This window comes from Cinclus cinclus, chromosome 7 (assembly GCF_963662255.1).
Source record: "Cinclus cinclus chromosome 7, bCinCin1.1, whole genome shotgun sequence".
Taxonomy (NCBI): domain Eukaryota; kingdom Metazoa; phylum Chordata; class Aves; order Passeriformes; family Cinclidae; genus Cinclus; species Cinclus cinclus.
This window is the reverse complement of record NC_085052.1, coordinates 23,076,823-23,092,907: the sequence shown is the minus strand read 5'-3', so window position 1 is coordinate 23,092,907 and position 16,085 is coordinate 23,076,823. Positions and strand designations below refer to the sequence as shown.

General features: G+C 41.9%; 1 protein-coding gene across 11 annotated transcripts in view; it reads left to right on the top strand.

Moving 5' to 3' along the window:
- Positions 1 to 14,003: 14,003 nt before the first annotated feature.
- KCNMA1 (potassium calcium-activated channel subfamily M alpha 1) overlaps positions 14,004 to 16,085 on the top strand; it is a 427,658-nt gene continuing 425,576 nt past the window's right edge. For all 11 annotated transcript variants that reach the window (XM_062496670.1, XM_062496669.1, XM_062496668.1 and 8 more), the window contains exon 1: positions 14,004 to 14,918. In XM_062496670.1, the coding sequence (XP_062352654.1) occupies positions 14,610 to 14,918 (309 nt within the window). In that variant the 5' untranslated portion in view covers positions 14,004 to 14,609. The remainder of the gene's footprint in view (positions 14,919 to 16,085) is intronic.

Below are 16,085 nucleotides of genomic sequence, written 5' to 3'. Positions count from 1 at the left end.
AGCCTTGCAGGTTTCACAGAGCAAGTTCTGCTACAGAATGCTGTCATTCACAGTGACATTTCCCTGACTCAGTAGAGGCAGGGAGGAAATGCATGGTAATTTTGAATTAAGTTTTCTGAGTTGTCTAAATCATCAAATAACTCTTATTGGGCTAACTAACAGCTGTTGTAGGTCTTTTTACCACAAAAAAGGAAATTGATGTAATTCATGTCAGACAGTGTGATTGTGCTTTGCTGTGTAATGGGAAGGTGATTTTGGATTTGAGATTTGGTGAATGTAGTCTAAGTTTATCAGGTGGTTTACCAAATTGAATACCTCTACAGGCACCATCTTTTTGGACAGTGATACTATCTACTTCGGGATTGAAAGCAAGAACATTCCAGATTTGCCATTGTTTTTAACATCGATCTGCCAGCTAATGTGGTCTAGAGTTGGGAAAAAGGAATTGAAGTGATATTAAGGAGATAACAGCTCTTAACAAGATTGACTTAGTTCAACCCTGTTACAAGATAACTTTCTTAAAAACTCCTGGCAGTCAGATGTATTCAAGGACAAGTCACTTTGTTTTAATGCACATGGAGTAGGGAAGAAACTAGTGTCTCTTGTGGGAAGGAGCGAACTATCTGAGAAAAAAGTGATGTAATTAATTTCCAAATCCCCCTACAAGACTGAACTGTTATACACCTGCTGAATTTTGTGCACCTCTCAGACTTAGCACTTTTCCTTTCCTTTTTCTCCCTCACTCCATCTGTCCGTATAGCACCTGTACTTCTATGCCTCACTGACTCTCCATCTGTTTCCATAATTTGTATCTTTCTTCTCTGCTCATGGCCCCTGAAATTTATAACAGAAGTAGGGAGACATTAGGAATGAATGCCTCAACATGTTCATCTGACAAAGTCTTTACACTAATGCTTTCAGTTCCTGCCTGCTGAAGGAACTCAAGCCTGCTCCTGCCACTCCAGGGCAGCTTTAGACGATTTCTAATAGCCCACCATCTGGTTCCTATAAGAAGTTAAACCTCATTTTCTCCCAGCTGCTGCTGCTGATGCAATTTGTACCTTTGTCCATGTTCATTCTTCGTTAGAGAGTACGATCCAGCAGCAGGATTTCTGTAGACCACTGTGACCTGGTTTCTTGCTGCCAATGGCTGGCTAGCTTAGCTCATGCTATACTGACAAAGTAGGTTTCATTCCCAGCTGGATGTTACTAGCCTGGAGAAAAAAAAGTATTTCTCTTTCTATGTTGATAGTGGTCACTTAGAAGTTTACTCTCACCCTTCACTTTCTTTCATAACAGACAAATTAAAATGGAATTAAAAAGATGCCATATAGTGTGAAATATAATGCCAGAAATTGATCCTGTAGTATATTAAAACTACAACACATTAAGTGAAGATGTATTTGCATTCATGCCTTCAGTTACAAAGCTCAAAAACTACACATGCATAGGCACATTTCTGCCAATGCCATTAAGGCAACCCACGCACTCATGTTCTGCATTACAATACTTCAGAAGGAAAGAGAAGCTGCATAAAAGGATGGTGTTAAGCCCTTCAGAACCTCAGAACTCCAACCACATTTTAATACATATAAACATAAATAAAGTCCAGCAATGGTTAATTATAGGGTGGCACTGTAAATTTGCTGGCCACATTAGAGTTGGTTTGTGTTCCTGTATGTATCATGTATGATCTGGTATGCTGAGTGTTTGGTTACAGCTGTTGAGATGCTGCTGGAAAATTGAGCATTTGGCACGTTAAAAAAGCATGATCATGAAAACTATCAGAGGTGCAGATTGTAACACCACTGGTGTTGGGTGAAACCAAGTTGGATCACAAAGCAGCTGTTTTCCAAACTAAAAGTCATAGTCATTTCTCATTGTAACTCTGTCAATCAACTGATTATCAAAATGGAAAATCTTCAAGAGTTATTATTCCAAAGGTCTGAGCCTCTCTGCCATTTTTAGTTTATCATAATGCAATTCAATCTGTCAGTGAATGTCACTTTGCTCATGTACACTTCGCTTGTAATGCTTTCAGTGTAACAAAATATAGTCACTCCCACCATTTCTTAATCTTCTGCTGGTATTCAGGCCATTTTAAGAAGGTGACCTAGTACCATTCTCTCAGGCATTCAGTTAATCTGGTGCAAAAGAACTTTAAATAAGTAGCTGCTCTAGTCTGTTTTATTGGAGAAGACATGCAGCTTTGCACAAATCCCCATGCTGGATACCTGAGACATAACCTGGAAAGATATGTGCTTATATATTATTAATAAGCCATACTTTGAGCTTTTAAAGGACCTTTCACCTAATGCTCTAAAAGTGCTGCAGAGATATTAACCCCCCACAATACCTTTTGCACAGAGGTAAACACAAGACTCATAGAATACAAATAACTTGCTCAAGGTCACAGAGGAAAGGCTGCATGTGCATCTTGGCCTAGTGATTCTGCTCTAATAACTAAGTTACAATCCCAAACCCTCAGAAAACAAGCAAAAAAAAAATACATAGTCACCTTCTGTGGTCTGGCAGGACTGGATGGAAGTGAGGTATACTTTGGATGACTGCAAAATAACCTCACTCAGGTGTGTAAGTTTAAAACTCACTTTAATTTTATATGGAATTATAACAGTAATGAAATGAGATTGAACTCGAATGAATAATGAGTTCTAAATAGAGAAATGGTGTGTTAATGCTTTCCATGGTTCAATTAGTCAGCCATCTGTAGTACTTTCTACTAATAGTTACATTGCCTGGTTTAGAAGAGATTTAAACGCCTCTGTCTAGTTTTCAAGAACACGCACCCATTACACAAGAGATATTAGGCATCATGGGGAAAATATACCAGGAAATGGTGTGTGCATTGACCCACATCCAATGGATCTGAGTTTAGTATGAAGACAGTCTGAATATTTAAAATTTTAACTGGGAAAAAAAAAATCCAACTGCATCTGAAATGACCGTGCATTTCCTCTGTAACCAGCTACTTCAAAACCCTATCTCAGACTGGAATGTCTTTTTGCCTTCAGTGGCCATTTTGATCATGAAGCCTCTGTCTGGATGTTGGTGGTGTGTTCCTACTCCGTAGGGCTGAGGGTAGGACTGTCTTCTGTCACTCTGTAGCAGTATTTGAAAGCACTGATTCCTCACATACAGCTTTATCCTCAGTAAGGGATATTTTTTCTGTCATATCTTGAGTTCATAAGAATCTCATTCTTCATCGAGGAGAGTTAAAAAAGCTACAGAACTGTACTATTATTCTTAGAGTAGGATGACAAGACGTTTCTGTGCTGCAGAACTATCAGTCCAAGGTGAGAACTGGTTAACATGGTAGTTTTGAAGAAGCTGGAGCAAGCTGAAGAAGGTAAAGCAAATCTGTTCTGATTGCCCAAAGAAGAAAATAAGTCTACCTGTACTATTTCCTGAAACCTGGAATAAAATATTATTCCAGAGAACACTGGAGAGATGACACTCCATGTTTAAAAATGGCCAAAACTGGAAGGCAGGATGTTTTTTTCTCAAAAAGAGAAGGTAAAACACTGAGGAAGGTTGGCTGTATGTTTTAGTTTGTGTTAGAAAGCACTTACTGTACCATCCAGGAGAAAAGGAAGTAGAAACCCTCTTTTTAAGAAGCAAAGTTGACATAATCTACGTCTTTATTGATAGTGATAAAGCCAGGGTAAAACTTACTTTGTGATTCATGCAATGCAAACAGAAGTGTGTGGCGTTGACACATCAATCAGGATTTAAACACAACCTAATTAGCTGTCAGTTCCTGTCACTGAAAGGGCACTAACCTGATGCAGAATGAACAAAGTATATTGCCTAAATATTGTCTATGAAAATAGTATTTATTTATATTCATGTTACCCTGCCCTTGACAAACTTTTCTTGTCCTACAGCTCTGTTGCAGTTAGTTAATAATTTACTCATAATTACTTGCCTATAAGAATCTGAATCTTTCATCAAACAAAATTTATGAATGCTTTTCTTTATATAAGCAGGGCACATTTCCTTCTAGGAAAGCAGTTTAGTAGTAAGCTGCTTTTGTACAAAAGTACCCCTGAAATTCTAACTTAATTTTTCTTGTTTTAACATGGAATGAATACTGTACTGCTAGAGTTTCTGTATGACCACACTTATATCACTGAAGTACTGTTTATTCTGTGTTATATAATCTTAATATGGCTTTAGGGTTCTCTAGCGCTTAAAACAATGGATTTTTTAATTGTGGGACATCAACACATTACACAGCTTTGTATTTCCCCTGCCTTGATCCTAAGAGATGTAGAATGATTATAGAGCTTCATCTCTTCACAGACCTTAAAAAGTTCTAGGCTACCCATTTCCTGATGCAAAAAGAAAATGCTAAAAATTTGACATTGTGGAAAATCAGAGAAAAAAAAAGTCTCAATTATAAGTTTAGTAGAGTTGATAATACCAAGTAACACCTTATAATACACATTTATATATATAATACACATTATATATTTTTTTAACAATAGGCATAATTCATGAAAAACAGATCCAGTCAAGTACCATAAACCTGTGCAAACTTTAGAAATATTCTAATCATTGCAACTGCATATATCAGTTTCTCACACACACTGAGGATAGGTGAGCAGTAATGCATTCTCACATGTACACAGTGAACTTCCTTTTAATAGAGGAGATGCTGGGAAAACCTGTTGTGTGAGATAAAGTCATATAACATACAGGAGTGTATTATTAGAGACTTTGAATGGGACTTGACTGAGATGGTGAATAGGTGGAAGGTTTGTGATTAATGCGTCTCACAGCTAAATACAGTTCAGTATTCCATTGCCTAAGCCTGCATGTTAATAAATAATTAAAAATTATCTGCAGAATATCTACCTGTGAACATTTATGAAAATACTTTTTAAATGCTTTTCTCCAAAGATATTGCTCCACTGATTTCAAATTACCCTGTGTCTACCCATGTTAGATATGCACATGTGAATTATTATTATTATTAGATATCCACATGCATCCTTCATTGATGCAGCCACAGAGTTGTATTCAAAGGCAAAACTGCACCCACTGCATAAGATACAAACAACCCATGCCTCTTCACAAATAACTTATCCTAGTTCTGACCGTAAGTTGAATAACAATTAGCTTATGTGAGGAAACAGAAATTAACATCTGCCCATAGATCAGACTAAATTAAAGCCGTGGACATGAGTAGATGCAGCATATGACACTACTCAGTTAATAAAGCTTCACTCTACCATTATTATATTGCCCAGAGGCTGTGACTGAAGGTCAAAACCACACTTCCTTTATGTCAGTTGCCATTAGGTATCCCAACATTCCACTGAATTTAGCACAGGAAAAAAAGATATTTTTGCTGTAGGAAAATACTTGCTTTTCAAGGCAGCTTTCATTTTGGCCTTGAATTCAAGTATTCTGAATTCAGCCTGAGGGTACTTTGTTTGAATAGCTTGCTGAAGGCTTAGTACTGCATGTAAGACTGCTGCATTAGCAGAGCTCTGACACTTGACACTTATCTGTGACTACTGGTACATATTTGATCCTTAGCAGCACCATTGACTTGTGAGGGGACATATCTGAATCTATCCATGAGAAAACAGAATATCATGTCTTTAGAATACTATTTCAGAGATTAATCTTTTTTTCAGGAGTATAAAAAATGTCAGTTAATGACTGATCCTTCAAAAATTTTGACTAAGTTATGATTTTATTTTCATTATTTTTTTTAATTGAAGAACATATAGTTCCAAACAGAAAAGAAAATGTGAAGGCTATATTAATTCTGGAATTAAAGGTCACCTTTTGCATGCTAGCAAATACAGCCCCAGTAAGATATACATGCTGATGAAGTCAGCAAGCAATTAAGGACACGACTCCTACACAACCTCTTCAGCTTACTAGTCACTTAATCATACAAGGTGTCGAGCCTTGTCACCCTGGACCTACAACACATGCTTAATTTTAAACATGTGACTTGGTCACAGAATTCTGTGAGATTACTTGTGCATAACATTAGACACCTGTTTAAATGCTTTGCTGGATCAAAGCAGGAATGCTCAGCATTTTGCAGGATTTAATGTTAAATGTGCTTTATCTCACCCTCCTATTGGAAAAACTCTTTGGTGGATATATGCTTACGTAGTGGGAAGAGAAAAAGCATCTTTACATCTTCTGATTATGGTGAGATTCACCTTTTCAAACCTTACTGCATGAGCTGATGTTTGTTGATAAAAGATTCATTTTGTTCCAATTTATTTTCAGTTGCAAATTGCCAGTTCTTGGCTATTTACCTCCAGACAAGTGTGAGAGACAAGAAAGCAAAGCAGGTCATTGCAAACACTGCTCTTCCTTAATTATGTTGAGGCTATTGTCAAAAATAAACACCAAGTTCCTAAATGTGAATATATCCCGGGGAGAGCAGAGTGTGAATGTCATAATGAGTTGCAAAAAAAATTGAGTGGCTGCTTGTAAACATATGGTCTCCCCTTTATGGTTTTAGTATGATGTCTGATGTTCGATTTTTCAGTGTTAAGCAGATTTACAGCTTGTGGACATGAAATTAGCTAGTGCTCAGAGCTGTTCTCAGGAGCTGGTTTCAGAACACTCACATCTTCACATTTTTCTTGGTTTTTACATTTAGCTGACTTTTATGAAAATTTCCCTTGGCCTAATTGGAGCAGAGCAGCAGTACTGTCCTGCTACAGTTTTGCTCCCCAAACAATTTAAATTATACCCAACAGATTGTGGAGCCCTACAGTACGTTAAGGCTGGCTGCTGCTTTTGGGAATGATTGGCAGAGTTTCTATTGTAGGGGCTCTGACTCTGACAGCAATGACTCACTGCGGGTGCCATGTGTCAAAGTTGGCTGATGGACTTAAAAAAGAATCATCCAATGCAAACAGGCATCTGTAGGTTTATATTTTACACTGAAACTTCCTTTTTTCCCTCCAAAGTCTTTTAGTTGTGCCTTAGAAGGATCTAGAGTCAAAGCCAAGTGGTTCCTAGAAGCAAGCAAATAAAACTGCCTGGCCCACACAATTCCAGTATGCAAGATACCAAGTAAAATGAATGGAAAATACTAAAATAAGAGGCAATAAATATTTAGTTCTTCAAATTAAATCCATTGAAAAAAAAAATAGTATTTGTCTTTGTGATCATTATGGCAATACCTGAGCAGTTCTGGAATGCTGTGTTTGTAGATAGTAGCTATGGCCACAGCACGAACACTGCTGTTGGAAACTGGGGGGGCACTTTGACTGCCTTGTGTTTTCATAGTTGTGTCACAAACAAGAGATCTAGATCTAGATCTAGATAGATATAGACACACACACACATATATATACATATACATTATATATTTGCTGTACTGCTATAACAGCTGCTGTATTGCTCCATTAGAAGTTGTTTCTGGGCCTATCTGGAATCACCAATGGCTGCCAGTATTTATACAGAGAACAGGAGAGCTTCCACAAAACCAGAAATGTACAGAAAGAAGTCCTGGCGTTGCCCTGATATGTTTGCAGATGTTGCTGTCCTGATTCGATCCAGCTAAAAAAGCCCAACACAAACCACAAAATTTTACCCTGCTTCTTCTGAGTGCTCCTCTGCAGTGGTTCTTCGCACAGCACTGTAGTTCTCTGTTGTTCTGTTGTCATCATTCAGAAGAGGACAAAGGGTTTGCTTCTTCTCTTTGGTTTGGTCATCAGGGCCCACTCAGAAAAAGGGGAACTAATGGTTTAAGAGATATTTTAAAGGTCTTTTTATTTATGTGATTTGTTTTCAATTTTGTTGACTGCTATTTCTTTAGCTCTTTTCTTAGTCTGTGTTTTAACAGTGACTGCTACTATTCTGACTTCAGAATATCCCGATATCTTCCTACTTTCTTCTCTTCTGCCTGGAAGGAAACCTCATTTGTACAAACAGTAATAAACAGGCTCTGGTTTGCAGGAGTCAAGAGTGCTTTTAAATGTGTAGATTCATATTTATTAAATGCACTTGCAGACCTCAGACCATCCAACATAGCTTAATTAATATTGCTTCTGAGGTCATAATTTTGCTGTCACATTTTCTCGGATTCTAACCATGTGTTAATATTCTGTTAATGCATAAACCATACTAATTTTCCAGTATGAAGTGATCCTATTGGCAAGAAATATCACGTCTAATCAAAAGCTATGTGATTTGGGAAGCTTGGTAAGAATGAGGAAGGTATGTATGGGTCTAAGTCTTAAACAAAATCCAAGGACATGCAAGAATTGCTTTATTAAAGTTATTTTTTAAAAAAACCCAAAGAAAATACTCTGTGTTAGCAATAATAGTTTGTATTAAATTTCTATTCATACCATATGGATTAGCGTGAACAAGGGATTTTCTTTAATATTTTATTTGGCTGGATTGAGTGCAAGGGTTCCAGTACCCTGGAGATGATCACTCTGAATGACTGGGTGACCCATTAAAGCGTTCTGCTGAGGTATGTCTTTGTCCTGCCAGCTGGAGGATTTTGCCAGGGTTCAGTGCCAAAATAGATCTCAATACAAAAGTTTTAACTAATTCAAGGAAATCGTTACGTAACCTCACTGCCAAGAATAGTGTCCATGTATAGTGTTACAGAGAGATGTGATGAGCTCAAATATATTCGAATTTGCAAAGTACTTTGATAAGAAGCTGTTACAGTGTGCAATATATTATCATGTTAAATATGTACTTCAGTCTTTGAACAGGGATTGGGCAGACAGAAAGTAAGCTAAACAGAATTTTCAATTAATAGGCGGTGAAATAGGTTGTCTAAATTCTATTAAAAAAACAAATGCTAAAGATAATTTGCATGCGTAAATATATAGTTATGTGCATATTAGTATAATCTCCTGCTAAAATTTCCTCTTTTGAGTCTTTGTGTTTTAAATCAACATCTCAGAGAGCAAAATTTTGCATTGCAACAAAAATCCAAGAATAATTTCATTTTATGATTTTGTTCCAGTATCCATCTAATCACTACAAATGCATTATTTTTCACTCTGTTCTCATGACAAAGTAGGAATAGTAAGGAATAGTATTATAGTAAGGCTCAGAATGAATTATGCAAGACATCTGTGCTTATATCTGAAGTCTGGTTGATCCTGGGTCTCCAGCATTTGAAGTCAAGACCAGGTGGCCCACTGACCTCAGAAACACAAAGCTAGCCTCTTGACTAGAAGTACTTTTTATTATTATTTTATGCTATTTCTGTGTGTAAGTGCTTGTCCTGCCACAGCTACTGATGTTATTTAAAAGCCAACAGTGTATTCTACAGAAACAACAAAAACGTGAAGGAGGCTGTTGGACACAAACCACTGGAACTTTGAGGGTTTTTTTAACCTTGGAAAGTATTTAGCTTTACTGACCCCTAAGCTGCTTCTCTAACATTTACTTTGTACCTTAAATCAAAGTTTAGGAAGGTTTTGTTTATAACCATTTAACAAAAACGTTGTGGTAAACAAGTTAAGGGTATATGGGTATATCGAGGCTTTTAGCCTTTTTGATTATAATTTCCCTCAAGATAACAACATGCAATTATTTATTATCATTTCCTCAGATTCAGTCAGACCATATATGCCTTTAGGAAAAACTGGGGAGTACAGATATATTCTCTCACATTTCTCTTAGGGAAAAAAAAAAACCTCTCTGTATAATGTAGTATTCATTTAGAGAACATATAAATCTTGACACTGTTACTCCATTCATATGTTTTTTTTATTTCCAAACTGCCATGCCAAATGAATCCCTGGTGCAATATTGTGTCACCAGTGAAGCTGTGCCACTTGCTTGGACTCTTTAGTTTTAATTGAAAGATTTATCATTCCAGACTTTCTTTGTCTTCTGTACTTAGTACATGGATCCTTGGAAACTGCTTTGCCATTGCTGTCTCTTTTCTTTATATAGTGTATCTTTTTCTTGTTCTTTTAAATCACGGTTTCTCTTAACGGAACTTGTGGAAAGTTTTCTCATATAAGCAAAATTAAAAACCCCACTGTGATTTGTACTTGACTCACATAGGTACAGTTATGCAACTTTATTTAGCTTGTTGTGTGTACTGCACTTAAATAATTTTTTATTGATAATGTGTAACTGGGCAAGTTGTATTATGATTAAATGCAATAGTTTCTTCTTCCTCACTTATTTAATTGCTAAAACCAAGAATGCCAAGGGGTTTGGATAATTGATGAACAGAGTTGGGGGTTTTAATTGCAAAGATCCAGGATTGATGAATATTTTAAATACTTTTGTGATACTGTACACAGAATATCCACAAGAGGGAACTGTTTTACATTAAGAGGAGTAATTTCCTTGCTGCTAAAACACTGCTTTCTGGAACCAAATACTCCAGAATTACGTTGAGTAGGCACGATTGTGTCTGGGACTATGCTACATGGTGAGAACAGGAAAAACACATGTCAGCACAGTGTCTGTTATGTTCAGTAAATAGTATTGTTAACCAAGTACATTTTGAGCTCTTGCATTGATATATTATGTAGAAAACTAATCTGAAAACTAATCTATTGAAGTTTTCTGTTTGTTTGGAACAGAATACTCCAGGATGCAGAGCTTGAAAATCTTGTTTAGTCTGAAGGCAATGTGAAATGGGAGTTGTTGCCTCAGTAAATGAAGCATACAGCCCCAGGGGGCTTTCTCAAAATGCTTTCTAGAGCCTGCACTGGAAAGCAGGCCTTTCTTTATTCATAAAGGAGCAAGCTCAAATGGGACTTAATGGAAGGGATATTCATTATAGGATCTTTTTTTAACCAATTTTATTCATTATAGGATCATTTTATAGGATCATTTTTAATCATTTTATCATTTACATTTTACCTCTGTCTATGAACAGGTGAACAAAATACAAAGTTACCTATTTTGCTTTGTCTTTTGCAGATATTTCCTAGTAAGGGAACTTCCAACTGGTAAGGTAAGACTCACCAATTGATATCAATATTTACTTTTCAGTGTGAGTTTCATGGTAAATATTTGTAAAATTGAGCCATAATTATGTAAATAAAAGTTTTGTTTATACAGATAAAACAAAAGGCTTTCCCCTGGATATATAATGTGTAATTTATGAACTAAGAGTCCTACTGTATGTTTTGGTTGGTTTATGAACAGTTTTTGAGCATCAGAACTTAAAAGGAGCCTTTTACAAGTGATCCCAATAAATCTCCTACCCCAGTCCAAATCTGGATGTAAACTTTGTGTAAACATGTTTGAATCAAATTATTTGAACATACAGACTGTATTTTGTGGTGCACTTGCTTTGCTTTAGTCCTGAGTTTTTCTTTAGGACCATCTTTGGTATGTGTGGGTATTGTGTTATGGGGATATTTTAGAGGTGCCTAAAGACCCTGTTTACATCTGGAGTGCTCTTGAAACCAGTGTTTGCACTGCTCAGCCGCAGCAATATTGAGTCAAATAAATGCTTTTAAACTTGTACCTTCTGAAAGTATAAAGCAAGAAAATGTATTTTCAGACTGCAGCCCCTGTGTCAAATCTTCTGGGCACTCTCAAACAACAGCAAGAGAGGATGCACATCACAGCCATAGCTGCAGAGACTCATTTATTGTTATTTGCCAGACCAGAATATGGAAGAAATTCCACCATGCAAAAGCCTTCCCTGGGATATGCTGTGCAGCTGCTCTTCATTGTCCTTGTCCTTCAAGGTGCACAGGGCTTGTAGTTTCTATTAGCTGTGAGAGCGCCTCTAAGTGCCTGCACTTCTGAGGATCAGACATCAAGTGCCTGTGTTATGAAGCTCCTGCCCTTGTTCCACTCCTGGTGTTTGCTGATGGATAAAAGGATCCCTACGTATGTGTGCAGCTGAAATGGGTGAAAAAAAAAACAGTGAAAAGGGTGTTCCTCAAACACCAACACAGGAATGCAGAGCAAATGACTATGAGGACCAGGCTTCGAGCCCAGAACCCAAGGCTGTGTCATCCTGTCACGGCAACACTTTACAGTCCAGGTGCCTGTCTAGCAGCGGGGAGGGTTGGTAATGAAAAGACATGGGAGGGGGCAGCAGCTGTGGTAGCACAGTCTGTGCTTGCATGTGGCAGCTGTGACATGCAGCTTCTTTTCAATCTGACTAGTTTTCTCTATCTAGAAATCCTCAACTAAATTCCATTACAACAGTCTCCTGGGGATGGCCTGCTTCAGGTCTGCTATGTAGCTGACTGTTTTTCTCTGGGAAAAGTAATGTAGCATTTTTCTTACCTGTATACACTCCCATAGCATTACCTAATGCCTTCTCTACTCATAGGTCCCTATTAAACCCTTCTTATAAAAGGGTTCCTTCTTTCGAAGGAACAGACTGGAGGAGCAGACTGGAAAGAGACATAATGATAAACTCACAGAATCAGACAAACAGCGGTGTTATTGCATGAAAAAAGCGGGGGTGAGAGGGTTAGCCCCATAAAAAGCTTTGGGAACCCACAAAATCTCATTGCCTTAAGCAGAAAACAAAAACAAACAAGCCCCTAGCAGATGCACAAACAGAAACTACTACTAGTAAAGGTTAAGATATTACTATTTCATAATGGTGGTTCTCTGCTGGTATAGCAGCTAGATAAGATGGGGGAATGTCACGCACACAAATGCTGCTGTATTTTACCCTTGGAAAAATGTCAAGAGGATCTGCATAATACTTTGTACAGAGAACCTAGTGAGCAGACCATGTGCCAAACAGAGATTTTGATTTATATATATAAATGAATACACATACAGACATATAAATTTCTCTGCTTTTCAACGTGAATCCTGAAAAACACGCATGAGATGACTATTCAGATTTTCTTGCTGGCATCCCCTTTCACCTCCATCCCCAAGTGTGTCATTCTAAACCGTTATTTATATTCCTAAGGGTTAAATTCAGGAATGTTCTTGGGATGTGCGGCAATTTACGGCGCGTTTGCGGAGCGTTTGCAGTACTTCGATGTGTCAATTGAAGCCAGGCCACGAATGCCTTCAGCGGAAAAACCCACGCCGCGGTCCTCACTGTTTATTTCACGCTCCCTTAGCGCGTTTCCATGCCAGCTCCCCCCTCCCGCGCCGTGCGCATCCCCGGGCACCTGCTGCTGCAGCTCAACCGCCTCCTGCGAGCCCCGAGCGCGCCCCGCTCCCTCCCTCCCTCCCTCCCCCGCTGTCCCCCGGCTGCACCCCTGGCCCGCCGTGGCGGAGGGGCCGCGCCGCGCTGGGGATGCGGGCTCTGGGCGCGGGGGCCCGGCGGGGCTGCGGGGGCCGGGGCCGTGACTGCGCCGTGCGTTGGCCGCTGCGTCATGACATCCTCCGAACCGGCCCCGCGCACGGCCGGCGCGGGGGGGCCGCTGCCTCCGCCGCTGCCCCCGCCCCACCGCGGCTGCGGAGAGCGCGGCGCGGCGGCGATGGACGCGCCAGGGCCGGCGGGACTTGTTGGACCGGCAGCTCCCCGGCGCGGCCGGGCGCCGCCTCGCCGCCACCTGTGAAGCGCCCGCCTCGGCACACAGCGCCCCGCTCCCGCCTCGCCGTCCTCCGGAGCGGGCGCTCGGCGCTTCGGCGGCGCGGCGAGCGGGACCGAGCGGCCGCGGGGCGGGGAGCGCTGCCCATGGGGCGCCGGGAGCCCGCCTGAGCCGGCTCGCCCACCCCCGGCGGCAGCGGCGGCGCGGAGCCCCGGCCCGGCCGGCACCCCCGCCCCGCGGGGCCTTGGATGCGCCCCCGGAGCGGCCGCGGCTGCGGGTCCGTCGCGTCCCCCGGCGGCTCGGAGGGAGGGGCGGGAGCCGGCGGCGCCGCCGCGCGTGTGGGAGCAACAGCCTGAGCGACAGCCGGGCCCCGGAGGGAGCTCCCGAAGGATGGGCGAGGAGGCGGCGGCAGCGGCAGCGCGCGCACAGATGGGCCAGCGGAGGATGAATTAGGAGCCACAGGAGGCTGCTGCCGGCACCGAGGGGGGAAGAAGAGAGGAAGGGGCTGGACTTGGAAGAGGAGGAGGAGGAGGAGGGTGCGCGGGGAGGGTGACTGAGTATCGCTAATAACAAGTTAAAGACTAATAACAATAATAACAGACCACCTCCGGGAGGATCCGCGGCGGACGCCGAGTGAGGGATCCCCGCTGAGGCCAGCGGGGTCGCAGCGCTGGGTATCTTGGAGAGACGCTCAGAGGCATCAGTTTGTGGTGGTGGTGGATGATCTTTTTTGGGGGTGGGCGGGGTAGGGGCTGTGTATGCGGGAGAAGGAAGGGGTGGGAATCTGAGGAGACTACATTTTTATTATTATTTTTAATTTTTTAAAATATTATTTTCGCCGTGCAACGAGGACGCTCGGAATTCACCGGCCTGTCGGCTCCCGAGAGGGGACCCCGGGAATTGTGCGGTCGCTTTTCTTCACCTGCCTTTTTTTTTTTTTTTTTTTTTTTCTTTCGGTTGGTTGGTTTGATTTTTTGTTTGTTTTGACTGGGGTTTTTAAAATTTTTCTTACTCTCCTTGTCCGTCCCCGCTGAGCAGCGGCGGCAGCAGCAATATGGCTGGTGATGGGCTTTTTGGGGGGCGCTGGCGGCGGGAGGAGCTCTCGGAAGCCCCTGCGCGCCCGGCTCGCTGTTAGCTATGGCAAATGGCAGCGGCGGCGGCTCCTACCCGGGCGGCAGCGGCAGCGGCATTAGAATGAGTAACAATATCAACGCCAACAATCTCAACACAGACTCGTCCTCCTCCCCCGTCAATGTGCCCAAGATGGATGCGCTCATCATCCCGGTGACCATGGAGGTGCCCTGCGATAGCCGCGGACAGCGCATGTGGTGGGCTTTCCTCGCCTCATCCATGGTTACTTTCTTTGGGGGACTGTTTATCATCCTGCTGTGGAGGACCCTCAAGTACCTGTGGACTGTCTGCTGCCACTGCGGGGTCAAAAACAAGGTAACTCCCCTTCCCGTGCCTTCCCTCCCGCTGCCGGTGATGGTTTGGTGCGGTGGTGCTGTGGTGGGGAGGAGTAGGAGCCCAGCCTTGCAGACCCGGACACCTGGGCGAGGTGGCGGTGGAGCCTAGGGCTGCTGGTGGGAGCTGCGGGGTGGGAAGCGTCTCTGGACGGGTGGGTGAGGTGGTGGGTGCAGTCCCCAGGCGCCTCCCCGCTCCCCCTTCTCTGTTCCACCCCACGCAGGGACCGCTTCGTTCTCGTCTGGTGGCATGCGAGTTCCACCCGGTGTGCGACGCTCACCCTGTCAGAGAGGCACACGCCGGTGTAGTGGGACGGCGCCGATCAGAAGTTTATATGCGCCCTTGGGAGCGCATATGATGGGGTGGGAACTTGCATGTGCTGACCTGAACTCTCAGTTGCCTTGTGGAATGAGAAACTTTGGCAAAATTGAAAGGGTAAATTTCTCACTCAAGTGAGAGTGAGAAAAAGCTAGTGAGTAAAAGCTTTGTAAAGCTAGTTCCACTCCCTCAGAATCTTTGACGTTGCTGAATGTTAAATTAAGTGTAGCTATTAGAAGTATTCTATACATTTGTAAGTATTCTTTTAACCGAAGTGTGATATCCTTGAGGCAGCCTCTCTGCCCCTTTGATTTTTGCCAGCTGGAAGAAAGCATAGCGTGTGAAGTAAGTTCAGTTTCTGCTTTCAAGGTTCTGTTTTCATACCGAAGCTAAGAACTTGCTCAAGTCCAGACTTTCATTTTTGATTACGAAAAATAAGATAGAAAGTGTTACGACTCTGTATTGTGGAAGTGGATTTTGACAGACCCCGAAATAGACCAGCAACTGGAGTTTCTCCCCTTCCCTTTTCACATTTTTTGAATTACAAATGGAATAATATCTGGTTCAGTTATTCCTGGCACACAGACACCCACAAAACACACACACCTTTTAATATATGGTTGCTAGGTTGCTGGTTTGCTTTGACAGTACAGTGAGCTGTCTTCCCCTTTCTCTGGTCCCTTCCCCTGAAACACACAGCACATGCACCAGCTGTGTGAAGGGCCCAGATAGAGAGGAAACCAGGAACAAAGTTCGAGCTTGGAAAGTTATGGTACTCATTTGTTGTGGAGTTTGGGTTGCCTAAATGAACTCCCCGCATTCCAGTTGGAA